The 20,652-nt window shown below is 34.3% G+C and overlaps 1 protein-coding gene across 1 annotated transcript in view; it reads right to left on the bottom strand.

Annotated features, from left to right (window-relative positions):
- Positions 1 to 2,497: 2,497 nt before the first annotated feature.
- The window catches only part of LOC132741818 (sushi, von Willebrand factor type A, EGF and pentraxin domain-containing protein 1-like), a 29,588-nt gene continuing 11,433 nt past the window's right edge, over positions 2,498 to 20,652 (bottom strand). The window contains exons 19-38 of the mRNA XM_060730080.1: positions 19,677 to 19,838; positions 19,070 to 19,237; positions 18,505 to 18,678; positions 17,602 to 17,763; positions 16,772 to 16,939; positions 15,877 to 16,044; positions 15,060 to 15,215; positions 14,403 to 14,570; positions 13,724 to 13,891; positions 13,220 to 13,381; positions 12,723 to 12,890; positions 11,970 to 12,137; positions 11,107 to 11,268; positions 9,351 to 9,518; positions 8,732 to 8,899; positions 8,270 to 8,425; positions 7,622 to 7,789; positions 5,795 to 5,965; positions 4,962 to 5,126; positions 2,498 to 4,080 (exon numbers count right to left, since the gene is read on the bottom strand). Of these exons, the coding sequence (XP_060586063.1) occupies positions 3,488 to 4,080; positions 4,962 to 5,126; positions 5,795 to 5,965; positions 7,622 to 7,789; positions 8,270 to 8,425; positions 8,732 to 8,899; positions 9,351 to 9,518; positions 11,107 to 11,268; positions 11,970 to 12,137; positions 12,723 to 12,890; positions 13,220 to 13,381; positions 13,724 to 13,891; positions 14,403 to 14,570; positions 15,060 to 15,215; positions 15,877 to 16,044; positions 16,772 to 16,939; positions 17,602 to 17,763; positions 18,505 to 18,678; positions 19,070 to 19,237; positions 19,677 to 19,838 (3,743 nt within the window). The 3' untranslated portion in view covers positions 2,498 to 3,487. The remainder of the gene's footprint in view (positions 4,081 to 4,961; positions 5,127 to 5,794; positions 5,966 to 7,621; positions 7,790 to 8,269; positions 8,426 to 8,731; positions 8,900 to 9,350; positions 9,519 to 11,106; positions 11,269 to 11,969; positions 12,138 to 12,722; positions 12,891 to 13,219; positions 13,382 to 13,723; positions 13,892 to 14,402; positions 14,571 to 15,059; positions 15,216 to 15,876; positions 16,045 to 16,771; positions 16,940 to 17,601; positions 17,764 to 18,504; positions 18,679 to 19,069; positions 19,238 to 19,676; positions 19,839 to 20,652) is intronic.

Consider the following 20,652-nt stretch of genomic DNA (forward strand, 5'->3'; position numbering starts at 1 on the left):
TTTATTATTATTATTATTATTATTATTATTATTATTATTATTATTATTATGGTCTAACTTTTTCATCTTATTTTGCAAAATGTATTATTATTATTATTATTATTATTATTATGGTCTAACTTTTTCATCTTATTTTGCAAAATGTGTACACGTATTTTAAAGTAGATGTGGCTTTGTAAAAATAAAAATAAATAGACAAAAAAAAACAACAATTATTTCTTTTTTTTTATTAATAAAATTTTTGATTCATGATTTCAATGATTTTTATCCTTGTTTTAGCATGATTGTGACGATTATGTACACATATTCAAAGACAAAAAGAAGAACTTTACATCACATATCAATTTTCAAACGTGCAATTTACTTTGAATTTCGACAACGTTTTTAAAGGCCTATTATGCCTCAGAAAATCATTTTTTTATTAAATTCTTTACAAATGTTTGACATTTGTTCAATAATGCTTTAATAATGGATTTAGAGCATTTATGACGTAGGGCGACTGAACGTGCATTAATGTGGCGCAAAATGTAAACAAAGAAGTACATTGTATTTTGACTTCCATACAAAATACTCATTCCACTATAATGATAATTATTATCATTTGCCAAGAGAACAAAAGCAGCAAAAAAGTTTATGTATTTAGCTAACCAGTATTTTTTCCGGAAATTGTAAATAATTTTGTTTTAAGAAATAAAATTGATAGCATTTCTGAGGCATAATATGCCTTTAATAGCCACCGACATAGTGTAAAAGACAGTTTCCCCGACGCTGTGTAAAGTCTCTCTCTCTCTCTGATTTTCTAAAATCTTTCCCAATTGATTTTGTCGATTAATTCGATTAGTTTGCTGAATATTTTGCATCGACTGAAACTATTGGGAAATATGTTTAGAAAATCGAAGTGACTTTAGATGCAACAGGTTACGTCAAAGAAAAGACCTTTTCAGTCCTAGATTTGAAAAGATCCATTCAAGGATCATTTACTTGCCAAGACCAATGCACTTACAAAGTGTGAGGGCTTATAGCCTATGGATTGTCAAATTATTGATCGGAAACCGTTTTTACCTGCAAGGTCAATATGACCTTGATCTTTGATCCCTTGACCCCAACATCAATAGGGGTCATCTACTTGTTATGACCAATGCACCAACGAAGTTTGAGAGCTAATAGCCAATGGGTCGGAAACCATTTTTACCTACAAGGTCACTGTGACCTTGACCTTTGACCCCTTGACTTCAAAATCAATAGGGGTCATCTACTTGCCAAGACAAATGCACCAACAAAGTCTGAGGGCCAAAGGCCTATGGTTTGTCAAGCAGTTTATCGGAAATCGTTTCTACCTACAAAGTCAATATGACCTTGACATTTGACCCCAAAATCAATAGGGGTCATCTACTCGTCAAGACAAATGCACCAACGAAGTTTGAGAGCCAACAGCCTATGCGTTGCAAGTTATTGATAGGAAAGCGTTTTTACCTACAAGGTCAATGTGACTTTGACCTCTGACCCATTGACACTTTAGTCAAAAGGGGTCATCTACTTGCCAAGACAAATACACCTACGAAGTTTGAGGGTCAAAGGCCCATAGATTGTCAAGTTACTGATCGGATAACCGTTTTTTTTACCTACTAAGTCAATATGCAATATGACGTTGACCTTTGACCCCTTTACCCCAAAATCAAAAGAGGCCATTTACTTGCCAATACACAATGCCAAGAGCCCATGGGTTGTCAAGTTATTTATTGGAAACAATTTTACCTACATGATCAATGTGAACTTGACCTTTGACCCTTGACTCAAAAATAATAGGGGTCATATACTTGTCATGAATAATCCTCATACCAAGTTTGAAGTTCCTAGGCCTAAACCATTTGGTCTACGGACCGTCGGACGGACCGACTGACAGACAAATGCAAAGCAATATACCCCCACACACTTTTTTGAAGAGGGCATAAACATATTTAAAAAAACAACCGGCACAGTGGTTGAGTGGTTTCATTTTATCACTAAAATCGAGGAGAAGCGATTTCAATCAATTATAAATCATGACAGGACCTAGATTTCATCGGACGGACGGACGAACTGACGAACAAAGGCTAAAATTTGAGTCTCCTTCGGTGAAACCGGTAAAGGACTCATTAACCAAATTTGCCTCTATCCCGCTTTTATGATATCTTCGTTTCCAACAAGTTCACAATTTGCTGTTACAGTGTATTTTTTAAAATACCAGAAAAAGGGACACAGGGCACTTACAGAATTATTAACACGATAACGATCCCTATTACATCCTTGGTGTTGAAAGTCACAAAAGTAACCCTTACCGTAAACTACCAGTTGCCTGTAGATGCTTTTGATGATTTAATTAAATATTCTTGGACTAACTTTAAACATAATGTACACAGAAAAACAAGCAAATACACAATAAATAGACAGACAAACCAACAATAATCGAAATTAGTTATTGTGAACAGAAAATATAAAGAATATAAAGACATTAAGAGAAACAACAGCACAATTCTTTATTATAATAACAAACTATTTTCAAAATATCTCATTTGTATGTATCAACATATTGTCTAACACAAATATAAGTGTCAAATATTAGAAAAAAAGACCAACAAGGAACGGCGGCATTCAATGACGTACCGCCCCACCCCCAACAAAAGATGGGGGGCGTGAAGCTTGCTTAAATGTTATCTAGAAAGAGAGCAAGTGCTCTACTACAAACTTCGATACGGGTCCAAATAGCATGTTTAAGAATACAGTTTTGCAAAAGGCTTTTGAGAATTACACAGAGAGTTGAATGCACGAGCATTTGCTTATATTTTATCATATTAGCAAAAACGGTTTCGAATTAAAGACACAGAACAAGTACTTTGCAATTACAATAATTTAACAGAATAAACTAATATACTATGCTCATCTTTGGTAAAATATCTTAATCGAAGAACTTTATTAAAACCTATGAAATTCTTACTGAATATGTCTAACTTGAATAAAAAATGAATAAACTATGCATTGGAAGTCACGTTCTCTGTTATCAAGTCAAGTTGTTTTTTTTCTTAAAAAACTGCCAGTTTTTTAACGACACTACATATTCATATTGTGACGGCCTATAATGTGTAGAGTGTTTAATATAACGTATCTACTGTGCATGAAGTCAAAGCATGTTTATTTTATATTCACAAACAGACTGTGTAGCAATTATTAATACTTCTGATATCACATTTGAGCTACGTATATCTTTAACCACCTTTTTCACTTTTAATTTACAGGTACAGTGTCAATGCTTAATTTTCAGTTATCGAACCTCCTACTTAACATTATGCACACGTACATGTATACAAATCTAAAAAACTTTCCTAGTTCGTGAAATTTAAAACATAACAAAAAAATGGTTGTTTCCTACAATAAGCAGTAACATTATAAAAAAGAAAGCTTTAAAGTTTTTGACACTTTTAAAATACCGTTCTCCTTTTAATCTTCATGATCAATCTGCAACTGTTGAAAAACTGTCCAATGATTTGGAATCATAACTTGCCACACTGAGGGCGTGGCTCATCACACTTTGAGGACGCCCTTCGACCGGTGACACCCTGCCAACGCTTTCAAGTTTAGATTCCTTTATCACTTTTTTAATTTGCGGAGACGCTGATTCAAGTCTCCCTATTCTTTGCTTATGGTTAGGAATTGGTGATAATTTATTTAGCGGTAATTTTGGAACTTTCATCTCTGGCGGTGAAACTTCTGGTTTTAAGTGTCCGTTTGTGTTCTTTGAAAAGATCGTGGGCGTGGATTTTCCTTGTTGTACCTCGGCTATTGATATAGCATTTACAGCAGGGTAGTTCTTATTTGTTAGCGTGGTGGCGCTTCTTCTAAAACTAATTATACTACTTCCGCTTCGATGTGTTTCTACCGGAAGTGGAGATTCTGGAAGAGCACCGTTTCCGGTAAATCCTTCTGGGGCGGGGCTTGTAGAGAATGGACCGCTTATGTCAAAGGCAGAATGTTGGTGATTTACTGGAGCAGCGGATTTTCTCATTTTCACAGGTTTCAAATCAAATACATCTTCAGCCGTTTTATCTGGAGGATATACAATAAAACAAATGTAAGGTACCATATATCTTGACTCAGTATCCTAAGTAGAATGTTGAAAATATTTTCTTTTTGTTTCGCTTCGTACTTTTGAAAACGAAACTAAATATTTCTTTACAATAACATAAATATATATATAAGTTACATCCTTAACCTGCTTTGAATTTGGAACAGTCTTTAGAAAATTCTGGAAACAAAGTGATCCCTCTGAAGCATTAATCACAACAAAATAACATAAGAATTGCAGACTCGGTTTGATTGAGTCTGTACATGAGGGATAATGAATAAGTGCAACATCCCTCACGCCCCCTAGCACCGGCTTGAGCGGTACTCAATTCTCAACACTTTATAGTGCTGGCATCAATGATCCCGAAGGACCAGAAAATATAACAACACTGAAGTGAAGTACGGGGCACATTTTTTACGGCTGCCACACGGCACTTGACACCTGCTGTTGTGAAGTACAAAATTCTTGAAACAAAAAGATCCATCGGAAGCATTAATCACAACAAAATAACATAACAATTGCAGACTCGGTTTGGTTGAGTCTGTACATGAGGGATAATGAATAAGTGCAACATCCCTCACGCCCCCTAGCACCGGCTTGAGCGGTACTCAATTCTCAACACTTTATAGTGCTGGCATCAATGATCCCGAAGGACCAGAAAATATAACAACACTGAAGTCAGAAGTTCAAAAGATTGCAATAACAAATTACAAAATTCAGCTTCCAACAGAATTAAGCCCGATTACAAAACCCGATACAAAGAGTAAACAAATACGGTTCCAGCACGGCAAGTGAAGAATTTTATGCTTGATATAAGTTTTACTTTACTTGTTGCTAAAGGAAAGAAAATTGAAATATTTACCGAAAAATGAAACATTGGTAGTGGCGTATCTACCGTTTCTCTTCTGCTTCAGATACAGATAAACAAATACAGTGAGAAATATTGCCAACGTTGCTATGATGACCAGAGACGCTACGCTGACCCCAATCAAAACATCCAACAAAGAACCCTGATCGTCCACTTTATCTGATGTACAAAAATGAATTAAAATAAATTAAAAACAAAAAATTAAAAGAAAAGCAAAGAGTTCACATGGATTTCGCATTGTGAATACATTAATACAGAGTACAGTGTAACCGCTGCAAAGCGACCCTCATCGCAACATCTGTAGTTATTAATTCTTCCCAAAGGAAAACTACACAATAAATCAACCCTCTTTTACTATAGCAACATCATTCGGGGACAACAAAATATCTATCAAATTTAATAATAGGTTTCTAAGTTTATCGTTCTTCGATCTTCACTTCTTATTTGTAAGATTTAATGAGTTTGCCTTTGCCATAGCAAAATCATTATTTACCTTAGTTCTAGCGCGGTGGTCGGTTTAACCGGGTTTCCTGGACTTACTTATTACTAACCAGTATTTTTTACCACTTTCTTTGTAAGTGACCGACTACTTACCCAACTTAATTTCTGAATAAGCGGTGAAAGACACATGACCTTTTAGGCATCCGATGGTCTGAGATAAGCTGGTGGACTCGAGTTATATACAACCGTCATATATATCAATTATAAAACTAACATATATTTCCATTATTACTTTACTGGTTCGTGTTATAATAAAAGTATAAATTCACATACAATTAATATATTTACAAACACATCTATTACGATAATTAAGCTAACGTAGTTACCGCAAGTACTTCGCTGATTATATCTCCACTCTCCGTCACTGCCACAATAAATTTCAGTTGTCCCCGAAGCTTCGTATCCGTCGTTGCATTGTAATTGTCCTGTCGTTGTAGTCCCATCTGTCGAAAACTGGTATACACCATTCTCAGGAGTGACTAGGTCTTTGCATGTTACTGAAAATAAACAAATAATGGGATTACAATGCAATATGTTGAAATATCTTTAAAATAGTTCCTGTACAAGAAACAAGATCTGTATAACAAATAAGACCGTATGCTCCACCTTTCTTAGTGTTCGATAATTAAATAAAGCAAAATAGTAAAGAGAGCTTAATTCTGCAAAAGCGTTTAATACACATACATGCCCTTGATATTCAACAGAAATTTTAAATTTGAAGTGAATACTTGAAATATTTTTGAAGAAATAAAGTCTTTTAAGGAATATTTACAAAAAAGTTCAACAAGTCAAAGATAGGTGCATAACTGAGGGAAAATATAACATAAGGTAACCTGCCCTTTATTGTAAAATTAAACAAGTATACCAAGTTTAAAGTAATCAACATTGACATTTTTTGAAAAGTTAAAGTTAGCAAAAAAAAAGAAAGAAAAGAAATAGGTCAAAAGAGACATAACTTTACAAAAAAAAACTTTACAGGATTATCCGTCCTTTTAAAATGGTGTCATACAATGCAATTTGATTGCTAAAAGTAAAAATTTTTGATATTTTCTGAGAAAATGGATGGACTCAAAGAACGTCCACTAAGGTCCAAATGATATAAACATAAAATTAGAAAATAATTCATAGACATGTCGGCGCACTTAAATCAAAACAGTATAACATAATACTTAAGAAATATACCCAAAAGTACATGTTTATTGAACAGTATATTTTGTGCGATTTTCTGCCCGATTTAGTGAACAAATTAGTTATTGGTAGATACTTTCATTAAATTGTATAAAGATGTCGATAACAAATTTCAGTCACGTCATGTCACATCAAATTAGTGGAGTGTCTTTAATAAAGATGTTAACCAGAAACATGTCATTTCACACTTTATAAAGTAAAACCAATGAAAATTCAACGTTTGAACCACGTACGTGATGTCCCAATAGAATTCATTATTCAATTTGGATCAAATCTTATCAATTAAGCCTTGTTTCCCTTTCCAAAGTCTAGGAAAACTCGATTTAATGCATTTCTGCATCAAATGCATATCCATACCCAACTTAGCCTTGTTATCATGTTCAGGGTCCAAAATATCTATATAAAATGCGTATTCTTCATCTAGCCTCGTTTTCACTATAAAATACTTATAATAATAATAATTGCATTTGAAGCAACACAGTTATGTCAAACTGTCACAAGAATGGTGGTTTTAAAAGATAGGTCATTATACATTGTTAAGAATACTTATTTTATTGATCTTGTACACAGCTGCAAAAAGTACATCAGCCTCGGTTTGCGCCTCGTCCAATATAGGTTTGTACTCGTCCAATAGAAATCAGTATTGTATAGTAACCTGGTAATGTCAAGTTAGAAAAGGATACTTTTTATAATTTCTGGAAAACGAAATTGTTAACCAACGCCGGCGTTAACTCTAACCCGATACCGACGCCGAGAAGGGAGACACGAAATAGCTTCCCTTTTGTTTCTGTCTATTTGTTGTTTTGTTGTGTTTTTTCTTTCTCATTTTTCATGTTTTGTTTAAACGTTTTAATACGTCTATACTATCGAAAATGATATAATAATGAATGCGTGTACAATCTTTTTTTTCAAGTTTATTATATTTCCCCGATGTTATATCCCGGAAAACACCATAAAATACATACCGCAAGATGGCGTTGTACCATTCCAGCTTCCATCTACCTGACACGTCACGCTTGTGCTACCATTTAGTGACGAACCTTCCTCGCATTTAAAACCTGCTGTTGTGGCGGTACCATTAGATGTAAAGTCAATTCCTCCACCACTTGGGGCAGCTAAATCGTTGCATTTAACTGTTACAAAGACAAACGAATACTTGATATTGGAATACGTCGAATTTATCATTTCTCATAATACACTTTTAATTTGATACGCAAACAAATTTATAATAGCATGATTATATAAAGATATATAGCTGCTTAAAATAACATTAATAACAATTCAATTAAACTTTTGAATAAGCAAACTGAAACTGAACCTTTTTAAGCGAAAACAAATTTGGGTAAAGTTGGATAAAATATGAGTTTTTCTCCACTAGACGAAATGTTAAATAAATACTGTCTGATATGCAAGCACTGTAACAGTTACCAAAAGTACTATTATAAATACTACAGTTATGACGATAAAAGATTTTCATGAAAGATGGTGCGCCCCGTTTTTCGTTCTTTACAGAAAAAATATTTTCAGATTTTTAACACCGTCTTTGTTATGTAGATATAGGTTATTAGATAACACACGGATAATATCAAAGAATACGTGTAACAATTACTTACTGCATATAGGGACTTGACCACTCCAACCTGTAGCATCACTATTACAAGTTAAAGCAGAATTACCGGATAAACTGTAGCCGCTATTACATTGAAATTGCGCGTTCTTTCCATTACTCGTCACGGTTCCATTGGCAATGCCAGTCGGCTCTTCACACACTGAAATCGAAAATGGGTTATTATTCCAAATTGTGGTCTGAATTCGTAAATTTCCTTGTACAGAATTACAAGAAATTGTAATATGATTTTGGATAAAAACGTCCGTTGATCCAATATTTGCAAAAGTGTGTCTTTTATACAAAACTTTACACTTCTCATCTTCCGACTTTTTCTACGTCAGTTAACAAATTAAAGAGAGGCTTGACAAGTCCATTTTCACTAGGTTTCAACACGGACCGTGATTGAGTTCCGTGGTTTCATGTAAGGGTTCAATCACTGGAAAGATAATTTATGAAAGTGACTTACAACACTCTGGATCAGAGTCTGACCAACTTCCATCTGGAAGGCAAGTCGTCATGTTTTGATCGCTGATGTAATATCCGCTTGCGCATGCGTACACGGCAGTTGTTCTTGTTCCGTCAGAAGAAAGAGTCACATTGCCACTATTTGGATCCAACACATTCGGACAAGTCACTAGATTAAACAAAAATATTTATAAAAACATATCTAGAACTACTAATTCAGCTGTAAAACAAATGGAAACATGGAAACATGTAAAATGTGATGGATAAAATATTTCAAATAAAATACTTCGAATAAAACAAAGTTGTACATAGTATAGTAACAATATCTTCATGTTTTAATGAAGGAAAAAATGTTTTGTTCTTGTTGTTGTTGTTGATGATGATGATAATGATGATGATGAAGATTTTTGTTGTTGCTTTCTTTGTTTGTTTTGTTGTTGTTGTTGTTGTTTTTTTAAACTGAAGCTCTAGTGACAACGATGCTACAAAATGCAATTAAAGTTTAATCTGAAACCAGTGTTAATGAGTGACGGATGCTGACTAATCATCGGTAATTTCTAAATTAAGATATCTATTGCTTTTGTATAAAACATTGATTACAGATATGTTAAAAGAAGTACCACAAGCTGGTTCCGTAGAAGACCACGTGGCGTCCTGTAGGCAAACACTGATTGCCTCCCCTTGCATTGATGTTCCTAGGGAACATGTGAATGTTGACACAGTATGCGTTCCATTGGAACCGGTTGAGATACTGCCATTTGCTGGGAATAAAAGGGCCTCGCACTGTACTGCAAAAATAATCAACATCATAACAATTTGGACATTTATGGAGCTACACTGATAAATAAATGTTAACTTTGGTGGCTGATTTCTGGCATTTTGGTGTCTTCGCCTCAAATGTCGGAGGCAATAACATGATAATATTCTCACATATGTCTTCAACTTCGACTTTTGAGTGCGCTGAGATAGACACGATATATTTCTGGGGAAATAACGATATTTCAAAAGGCGGAGACACGAGTTCTTTTACTGTAAACTTATCGTGTCGACGGGTAGAAATCTTCGTGTAGACGCGATATATTTGACGTGTCGCCGCCTCAAAATTCAAAAGGTGAAGACACCATTATAGGCCAATTGATCGAGTCTTCGTGTCGTCGTGTCTTCGCCCGGAATGTCCAAGTCACGATAAATTGGCAAATTATGACTTGGGGGATGTGGGGTGCGAAGACAAAAATACAAGAAATGGCAAAAAATCAGCCAATATACGTAGTTACCAGAATTATGAAATTCACATGACCATGATGTTCATTGTAAAATAAGGATTCGATCATTGACATTTCTCATTTTCATTGAAAATGATGTTATTTACAATAACATATTATAAATTACGTTCTTACATAAGAGAACTACGATTTTTGGATTTGTGCGTACAAATGTAATAAACTATTAAACCCATAATTATGTGCTATTACTCCCAGGATATACATGTAATTGCTATTACTCCTAAAATACTCGATACTAAAATGTCGATTTTTTGCCGATTCTTACCTTTCTTTATTCATTATTGTACATAAATCGGTGTAAAGAGATAAATTAGATGTTTTAACCCTTTCCCACATGAGCATATTGTGGAAAAAGGCCATTTTCACTGAAAAGCCTCCTGTTACAAGTTCAAACTGCTATGAAACTATGAAAAATGCTTCAATACTAATCAAACTTGGCACAAATGTTGACTGGACCATTGCCTTTGTAACGACATGCTCGGTTTAAATTTCCTGTTACCATGGCAACGAGGAAACATCTCAAAATTGCCAAAAATCACTTTTTGCCTCGATTTTTTCCATCAAAATTTATTTCAAAGTGCTGCAACTTCTCAAGGGATTGAGATAGAGTCAAAGGGGTGACTTTCAGCGTGGGTTCCACGTTACCTTATGATCGACCTGGGGTCATTTTAAGCCTCTCACAAGTCCAAAATTTTCTTCGATGAGAGGGACTCCGCCCCCTTCAAACCCCCCAAACAGAAGGGGGCACATCTCCCTTCTGGCAACCCCCTCATGTAATATTTGGATGGGGGACGGCGCCGAAAAAATGGTCACTTTTTTTAACAACATTTCTCAAACAAAAGACAGTGTTTGGGGCCTAAATAGGGCATTTTTTCACTGTTTGAGGCCTCAAAAAATGGGGGGGGGGGGCAAAAAGCCGTCGAATCACGCTTATATAAGGGGTCGAAACACGCTTATATAAGGGAAAAGGTTAAAGTTCATTCCGTTGGGAGAAAAGGCGGGACTTGGCATTTAATCATTCAAGCGCATATTCCGGTATATACCGGAAACAAGTGTAGTGCTCCAATTTAGTCTCACTCATTAAAATACCTACCACAGGAAGGATCGGATCCTGTCCATCCTGAACCGTCAGTTTGGCAAGTCCTTTTCCTGTTCCCCTCCAGGCTGAAATAAAGGTCGCATGTATACACGGCAACTAGCTTGTTATCTTCGAGCCTGACCGTTCCATTTGCTGGAGACGCAGGGGCTGTACATACTGAAGTAGAACAAATAAAGAATATGGTGAAATTAAAATTAACATGACATGGTTCCCGGTCTGGCATAAAAGTTATTGATGGTTCCCCGGCTCTTGTTAACGTTATTTTTTAATAATAAATAGACCTTTTTAAAGTTAATGTGAACCATGGACAACTTAATTCTATGAATCAAAATAGATTGTATCTATAAAATTGAATCACTCCTATAGGCTTTCTTTTAATACTTATTACAAATATACAAACTGAAAACTTGAACGCATGTTTTCAGGATAAATGCTATCGTGGCTGAAAATGAATTGTATCGTAAAATAAAACGTTATAATAAATATATAATGAACCAAAACTTTCATAGTTCAAAACAAGTTTTTAATCTTAAATTAATGAAAACATGGCTTATAATTTGTGTTAAAATACAAAGGATTGGTTGGGGGAAACGGCTTACACGTTATTGTGAATCTGAAATTGATCGAATCCATGGCTTTAAATGTATTTTAAATCAAAGACAGACATTGTTAAAATCGCTTTAGCGTTATTGTGAATCTCAAATGAAAAGGTTCCATGGCTTATTTGTAATTGTGAAGGTAAAGCTTTAAAAAAATCTGAATTCTGAATCGATGCGTGTTCTTTTCTCAGGACAGCACAGCATTTAACTCATGTGAATTAGTAGAAGTGATGCTTCAAATTTGTTTAAGTTGTTTACCACATGTTGTGTTTGATCCAGACCACGTGCCGTCCGTCTGACATTGCTGAGTAGCGTCTCCGTACACTTGGTAGTTGTCTGCGCAGGTGTAAGTCACTGTTGACACCTGACCATTTGTTTCTAGATCAAGCTTACCGCTTGATGGCGTTTCTAGGTCTGGGCACGAGACTGTACATGGCCGAAAATTTTTAAAGAAAGTTAATATTTCAAGCTACTTACGGAGTAATAGAAATGTGGCGAAGCCAAATTTACTGTCCTTTGTTTTGGGGCTCAGACAAAATGTGCATGTTGTTCCATTACATTGCTGGTTTTTACCAGAACGACATGTGGCCATAACTTTTAAACTTCAGAAATATATCCAATAATGAAATGCCCTTTATACTGGAGTACCTTAACCAAGGAATTCGTTATAGAAATAGCAAAATATTATATAATTAATAAAAACTAAAATAAAATAAGATAATAAGAACAGTTTCTAGAGAATTTTATGTTATGTTCTTTACTTAACAGTCAGTTCTTCACTTATATATTTTTAGACTTTTCAGCATAAAAGACATTTAACAATTCAGCATATATACTTTATCAGAGTTTATTTATAAGTGAACCATTCTAATCTAATTAGATTGTAGTACCACAGCTCTTTCAAACAGATTTCGAATCGCGTTTGCTGATATACTGGTTTACTCCAAAAATATAAGGTGGTAAATTATTACATATAATACATAATTAAAAGAAATATCTGTCATAACTTACCGCACGTCGGTTGGACAGATGTCCAAGTCCCGTCACTCTGACATGTAAGGGAGACTGGTCCATCGATTGTCGCTCCTTCATCACATTGGAAATTAACTGAAGATACAGTTCCGTCTGATACCACTTCAAAATTACCATCCGTTGTAGCGTTTACGGTCGGGCACCCGACTGAAAGTTTAAAATTTATGTTTACATTAAATTTCAAGCAGTTATGTTTATTTCATTTGTAAAATGAAAGACGTTTCCATTCGAGCGCATTCAAATACCTCCATGTTCATAATTTTGTATATTGTATAGTAATTTATAATTATGATTATTTGATGTATGTTTATAAATGGAATGACATATCAATTAAACTTTGGACTGCGTGTATCAGTGCCTTGATTCTAGGTTGAAATCATCTATATCATTCAAAATAAAAAGACCTATTTTAGACAGACAATTTCAAACTTGACATGGAACTTATATTGACATTAGATTTATAAGAAACCGTTTACCACACAACGGTTGTGTGCCGCTCATTCCAGATCCATCGGTTGCACAGGATCTTGTAGCAATTCCATCGATAGAGTATCCTACGTCACATGTGTACGTCGCTGTTCCATTTTCAATAAAAATGTTAACATTACCATTGTCCGGTGAAGTCACGTTATCGCATGCTAAAATAAAATCAACAACATATTGAGAGTAAACAAAAGAAGTGTTAGTAACATACAAAATTTAATAATATTCTGATTCATTACCAAAGAAAATATATTTATTCCTCAAATTGATATTAAAACAAATTCGTATATGATACATCCATATATTTATAATGTAACAGGACGCCAGTACCTATTAGTTCTAGAGCGCGGAGTTGATAGTTGCTCATATAAACTATAACTTTTCTTTACAATATTGCATCAATAAACACTACTTGAAATGAGTCATAATTTTGCATTATAATTATTTGCGTTGTTTAAACTTTAACTACTCCAAACTTCTAAACAATTACCCCTTACCACAGAATGGTTCATCAGCATTCCAAACTCCATCCGAAGAACAAACCAACAGATCTTCGCCAACAATATAATAACCCGTGCTGCATGTGTAATTGGCCGATGTTTGGATATTATTACTAGATATAACCAATGAGCCACTTGTAGGCGGAGTCAGGGTGGGACATGAAACTATAAAATACAAATATTCACATACAATGGAAACGTACTTTGGATAATTTTATTGAAAATTTTCTTCCGAATAGTTAAGATGGACTTTAAATTCCGTCAAAAACTAATGTGGCTGTCAAAGTAAAATGTGTTTTGTTGAAAAAAAAAATGGTCTCTCCTTTTTTAAAAAAAAATACACTGCTATTGTTTACAACTTTGGTTTAACGCAACAGGTTTTTTATATACACCGACTTTCATTTGATTTTTTTTTTCATTTTCATTCATTCATTCATTCATTCATTCATTCATTCATTCATTCATTCATTCATTCATTCATTCATTCATATTTTTGGTCATAAAAATCGTGTCCACAAGTTTATTTAGTAACTGAATGGTAAAAAATGTGTGATACTTGTAAGTGCTCCAATTAAAAAACATCAAAAATGTATTCAAAATTAGTTTAAAAACTATGTACTGGATCATTTTGTGTCTGCCTGATTTATTTTGACAACATATAATGTGGATAAATTACCACAATTTGGAGCCAGTTCAGACCAGGAACCATCCTCCAGGCAGATCATTGTCTGTGTCCCATTCATTGAAAAACCAACGTCACAACTAAATGTTGCAATCGTAACTGTTCCATTTGATGTTAAGTTAACGGAGCCATCTGGTGGATCCGAAAGCGCGTCACAAGTTGCTGGAACAAAAACAATTATATCAAAATAAATTACCGATATGAAGCATCACTATTAACACAAGAACAATAATTCCCGTCAAATAAAACAGAAAAAACACTTATTTTGCCTACATATGCATTTGCATAAACTAATCCTAACGACGTCGAGCAAGCAAACAAAAATAAATGTAGTCCTACGCTTTAATTCACGAGGTTGTTATGTACATAAATATAAAACAATATTAAACGCATTCCGGGGTAGAAAAAAAACCAAAATACATGTAATAGAAAAATTCAAGTTGACGTTTTCAATGGGTAGAAACTCGCAAATACATTATAGCGTATATCCCCATTTTTTGATTTTATCTTCTCAAATTTCTCTGATGGTCTCTTTTGTAAGGGATACTTAGGCGAATATTCCACCTCGGACGGATTTGTTTTAATAAAAATACTCGGGGGAATAATACTTATAGTTTTCTTCCGTGCGATAATTTGGTATAACAATCTTACTGCAAGAAGGAGCGGATTCCGTCCATCCTTGACCATTGTCTTGACAAGTCCTTATCGGCACCCCTTTCATTATGTATCCTTCATCACAACTGTATACTGCTGTCGTTTTATTAGACGTCACTGACCCAAATAAAGGCGAAGATGGAGCCACGCAGACTATGTAGAATATAGACAATTAAACTGTGAAAAGGTCCATTCACACGCCAGCTTAATACAAATTTGTGTCATCAGTATTATTATTCAACAAATCGCTAATAAAATGTATAAAGTTCAAAGGTAAATAGCTACATTGTATCATAAGATGAATGAGTGCAAAGTCAGCTAAGCATTTTTACGAAAAGATTGTGGATCCTGGAAATATTTATAGGTAAAATTATTTTGTAATTTAATATATAGTATCACAGTTTTACAGAATGCAGTACAGTTGGGATCAATTTACAATGTGAAACTTATACAAGTTATTTAATAACTGTGTATGCCAATGATTAAGGAATATGATAAGGTAGTTATTTCGTGACATTGAATACTAGAAAATAGGAGTATGAGTAAAAGAATAAGAAAAACATGTACTGGTTTGAGAAGTGATCAGAAAAAGGATGTGATGCTAAATCAATGAGTTGCTACAGTGTACATGTAATAAATTTGCACACGAACTTATCTAAAACTGCGATCTGAAATGTTAATGTATTCTTAATGTTTCAAAGCCGAACAGCTCTGTAAAATATATTAAAAGAAAGTATATTTAATCAGTAGATGTAAATTCGGTGAATTTGATCGAACAACTGCTCAAAATGTCCATATTCATATATCATATTACAGCATAAGGGCGGGTCGTTATCCCAGGTTCTGTTTGTTAAGCACGATAAAATCGCATTTCCTTCCATTTCATACTCGGATGCGCATGTGTAAACAACTTTGGTTGTCTGTCCGTCTGTTGTAAGATTCGAGCTGCCACTTGTTATATTCACAACTTCTGGACAGCTTTCTGTAAGAGAAAAAGACATGAAAGCTTACGAAAAGCTTACAAAGGTATTTTGTTACCTCACTTACTTCGAATTTATTAATATAAGTAATTTTGGTTCGGATCCCAAAGGAGACGTGACATTTTCACTTACGATAAAGAAATCCTTGTAAAGGTAAGTGCTTCTATCTAGAAGCGCATATCGTCACCTTAATGCAGTAACAGGTTAACTAGTATTAAATTATATGAACAGTTAAGCCATTACTGCACTTAAGTGACGATATTAGCCATTACTAAAGTATATCACGGCTACATTGTTAAAGAATCGCGTCAAACAGTCAATGTCTCCAATTTACTTCCTATAACCTTTATACGTAAGTGTGACTTCAGTCAAAAAAGCAAAAGAAATTAATAAATATAGACGGTCGATGAACATTATAAAAGTAAAAGTATTACATCCATAGAACCGACTTATGAAAAGTTAACTGAGCACTGAGAATAAAGTAAACTTAAAAATTTAAAACTCCTGATTATGTTTGGTACGGTGGTAATCAAGGACGATCAAATTTGAAAGATATGTCACATTCAAAGAAAGAGGCATATATGGCACCCAATCGAATGAATTAAAAACTGTTGAAAGTGGAATGTAAAAAAAAAACCCGATACGTTCGTATCTACATTTTTGTATATAATATTTAACCCAGCGCAGATCTTTAAAATTGAAATCAAACAAAATATACAAATTTATCACCACAAACACTTTGCTGATGTGACCAAGTACCATCTTGCCCGCATTGTAAAGTTGGTTCTCCAGAGAGAGAGTAGCCAATACCACATGAATATATAGCAGAGGTTTGAGTTCCACTAGTAACAAGAGCCAAATTACCACCAGATAGCGAAGAAAGATCTTCACACTTAGCTGAAATAAGCAACAAAACTTTAATAACAAATCAGATTAAATTGCTGACAGTTCAAGTTTAACCATACCAATATAACTAACAACGGACGGTTCTATAGTCAAAGGACAAGTTCACTGAAAAAAAATTGCGGGAAATAAAATGTAAATAATTTTGTATTCACCCTCGCGTTAAAGAATCTTGTTTATTGTGACGAATTTTTGTTTTAAAATATTATTCCACCTGTCTACTCGTATAATATCTTTTTGGCAGATTTTTTGTCACCTTCTTTCGTTCCCTTGAGTGGCCCGTGGCCGAGTGGTTAAAGTCGTTGACATCAAACCACTTGCCCCTCACCGCTGTGGGTTCAAATCCCGAAAGGATTTTGGATTATTTCATGTGAGGAAGCTATCCAGCTAGCTTACGGAACGTCGGTGTTTCTACTCTGGTACCCTTCGCGCCTGAAATAATGCACGGAAGGGCATCTGAGATCTTCCTCCACCAGTAAAGCTGGAACGTCGCCATATGGCCTTTTCTGTGTCGGTGTAACGTAAAACCCAATCAAACAAAATCGTTCCACCTTAAGATCGTTTGTATTGTATTGAGATAAATAATGTTTATAAACATTACCTACATAATGCATTGCATAAATTGGCAATTGATTTAACTATATATGTTTACGTACTACAATTTGGCTGTACAATATTCCATCCTGACCCATCAGTTCCACACGTCAACGTTTGTTCCCCTACCATTGTATAGCCGGAATCACAAGTAAAAGTTGCAGTTAGTCCATCACCCGAAATATTCACATTACCTCCTTCAGTTAAATCCGGTGTTAAGCACACTGACAACAAATATTGGGAATATTAATTGCTGGATAAAAGTAATATCAAAGACTTTTATGGAACAAAGATATACCCGACTATAAAAAAGCTTGCAGTGACAAGTGCAGGTGGCGATGTTTCAATTACATACAGAACCCCGGTCGGTAAATTGGGGACCTGTGCAATCTTAAAAAAATATTATATACTGCCGGCAACATAAAACTTGAATAAGTTTAATATTGATAATAATAAGTTAATTGCTACATGTATACCAACAGAAGTTCAACATATACTACTGGCTTTTCAGTATTATGAATTGTTTTCGATCCGTTATTTGAAAAATTTAAATAGAAAGGTTGTTACAAAAGTCAACAAATACGTAATTATCAATTAAAGTAGCATTATGCTCATTATTTCATTGTCAAGTTTAGCAAAATTGGCAACATGTTCCAAAAAATCGACTGTTGGTGATTGATCATCAGTTTATATTGGGAAATATTCATAACATACCGTTATAAGAATCTGACCAAAATACAAAAATAAATAAAAAGGAACTATGGCAAAATGTAAAATTATTTTGACTTTCACCTGGTCACTCACTATATACCATTGGATGGACATAATGTCACTTTAAAAATATGCAATATTAATTGACTCGCATTTTCGTTACCATCATAAAAAATATATCCATCGCGGTGAATTCCTTATAAATAACTGATATCAGTATTATAAGAATAGCTCATAATCTTAATAAAATTTACCACAGTCTGAAGGGCTCGAACTCCAAGTGCCATCAGTGTTGCAGGTAAGTTCCTGAGAGCCACTAACTTCATACCCTTGTGGACAATTGTAAACAGCTTTTGTTGTTGTACCATCCGTATCTATTGTCACGTTACCCGTACTTATTGATACACCAGGAAGACTTGGACACCTTACTGAAAATTAAACCAGCAATTTGTATATCATAATAAAACATTTAGTATTTGAAATTCAAATGCTCTCCATAGATATAAAAAAGAAGGCTACTCAATGAAAACTACCATTTTCACAATATGCTCATGGGGTAAAAGGTCAAGAATCACCAATCACTTGATAAACATTAAATTAGTAAAAAGTAATTGCATTCACTTTTTTATTCTTTTTTCTTCTTTTTTCTTTTTACAAACATGAACCAGAAGTCAGATTCCTTAAAAAGTTATGCCTGTAAATAAACATTTGATTAAACGGAAATGCTTTGCCAATTTAAGTTTAGCTTTAAGTCATCCTTAACAGGAGGTAAATAAAGGCAGCAGACAAACTGTCAGGTTCAAGAAATATAAGCTATACCACAAGTTGGTTCTGAAGAGAGCCAAGTTCCGTCTTCTTGACATTCAGGTGTTGGTACACCATCAAGACTCGAGCCAATACTACAACTGTATACAGCAATAGTCTGTGTTCCATTTGTTACCAAAGTCACATCACCTCCGCTAGGAGCCGCTATATCTTCACATTTTGCTTGAAACAAAACAATATGTAAGTTTAAAGGTAGTTTTTGTGCGTTTTTGTGCACGTTTTCTTTTCTTATTTCCTTTTGCCAATGAAAGAATTGAAGTTAATAAGAAATAAAGCAAGGACTACTGCTTATGCCTTGTGTTGCGATGTAACAACATTTTAAACTTGTCAAACAAAGATGCGTATGCATCGGGAAAAACATCTCCTCGGGCGACTTTTATAGTCTTTAGAGAACTCGCATATAAAATACACAAGCAACGCTCTGGACCATCGTGCATAAAAATAGATTCCTTCACACTAATCGCAGATGTTCTATGTAAGTAATCGGGGTAGGGATGCACTTAAGTGTATCTTAAAGATTTATAAACAGTATTTGGCCTGTTTTAAAGAAATAATTGTCAAATCAGTTAAATATATGAAGTTGGTTCAATAGTGTACTTACTGCAATTTGGAAATTCAAGATTCCATCCGGAACCGTCTATTGTACATGTGACATCGTGGACACCATTCATCGTATATCCTTCGCCGCAATCGAAAATTATACTCAAGCCATCCTGGGATAATGTGTAATTCCTACCCTCCTCAATAACTGGTGTTTTGCACACTTAAACAAAACAGTTGTAAATATGGTTTGAAGAAGAGACATATCGAGATTTTGTAGCTGATCTATCATTATATCAGATTCTTTACCTGCCGCTGTATTTCAACCAAACCGGCCATGGTTGCAACCCTAGCCCCACTATCAACACGTAGCAACTCATTTTTAAGAGTGACAAACTATATTAGACTGGCTGGGTTTTATGTGATTGGTAGACAAATTTGAGTACTAGTATACTGATAAAAATAACCATAAAAATATCTAAATTGAAAGGTAAATGTTTGTTTATTTCCGATAAAGTGTAAACTCGAGTTGTCAATACATCATTTCAAAGTAGCAGCCGAATAGTTTGTAAGGGAATAGTTAATTCTGTTTTGTAAACTTGTACATGTTGAATACATATGTGTTTAAGAGAGCATTTTGCTAGAATTACCTATCGATATGATAAAAAAAGAACAAAATGGTAGGGTACAGTAACAGATTGTTTGTATACATTTAGACAGTTTTAGATTGCCACTCTTTAATAATTCAAGACGAATGATGAACTGATGAAATAGTCATAGATTACGATAGCGAAATAATAGAAGCAGATGTAAAACAGAAAAGATAACAAAGCCAACAAATGAAGGAGATATTTTGCAAACTGATATTCATACACATATATACAATCATACAAAGATGGAGCATAAATAATTTACAAAACCAATACCTTTAATTGTACAGTTTTTGGATAAAAAACTTCAAAATTCAGATACATAAATGTGACCTTTTACATCTTAGAACTGACCTTTCATAGTGCGAAGAAAATAGACCTTGAATT

The sequence above is a fragment of the Ruditapes philippinarum genome, unplaced genomic scaffold (genome assembly GCF_026571515.1).
Source record: "Ruditapes philippinarum isolate M1 unplaced genomic scaffold, ASM2657151v2 ctg5090_1_1_1_1, whole genome shotgun sequence".
NCBI lineage: Eukaryota > Metazoa > Mollusca > Bivalvia > Venerida > Veneridae > Ruditapes > Ruditapes philippinarum.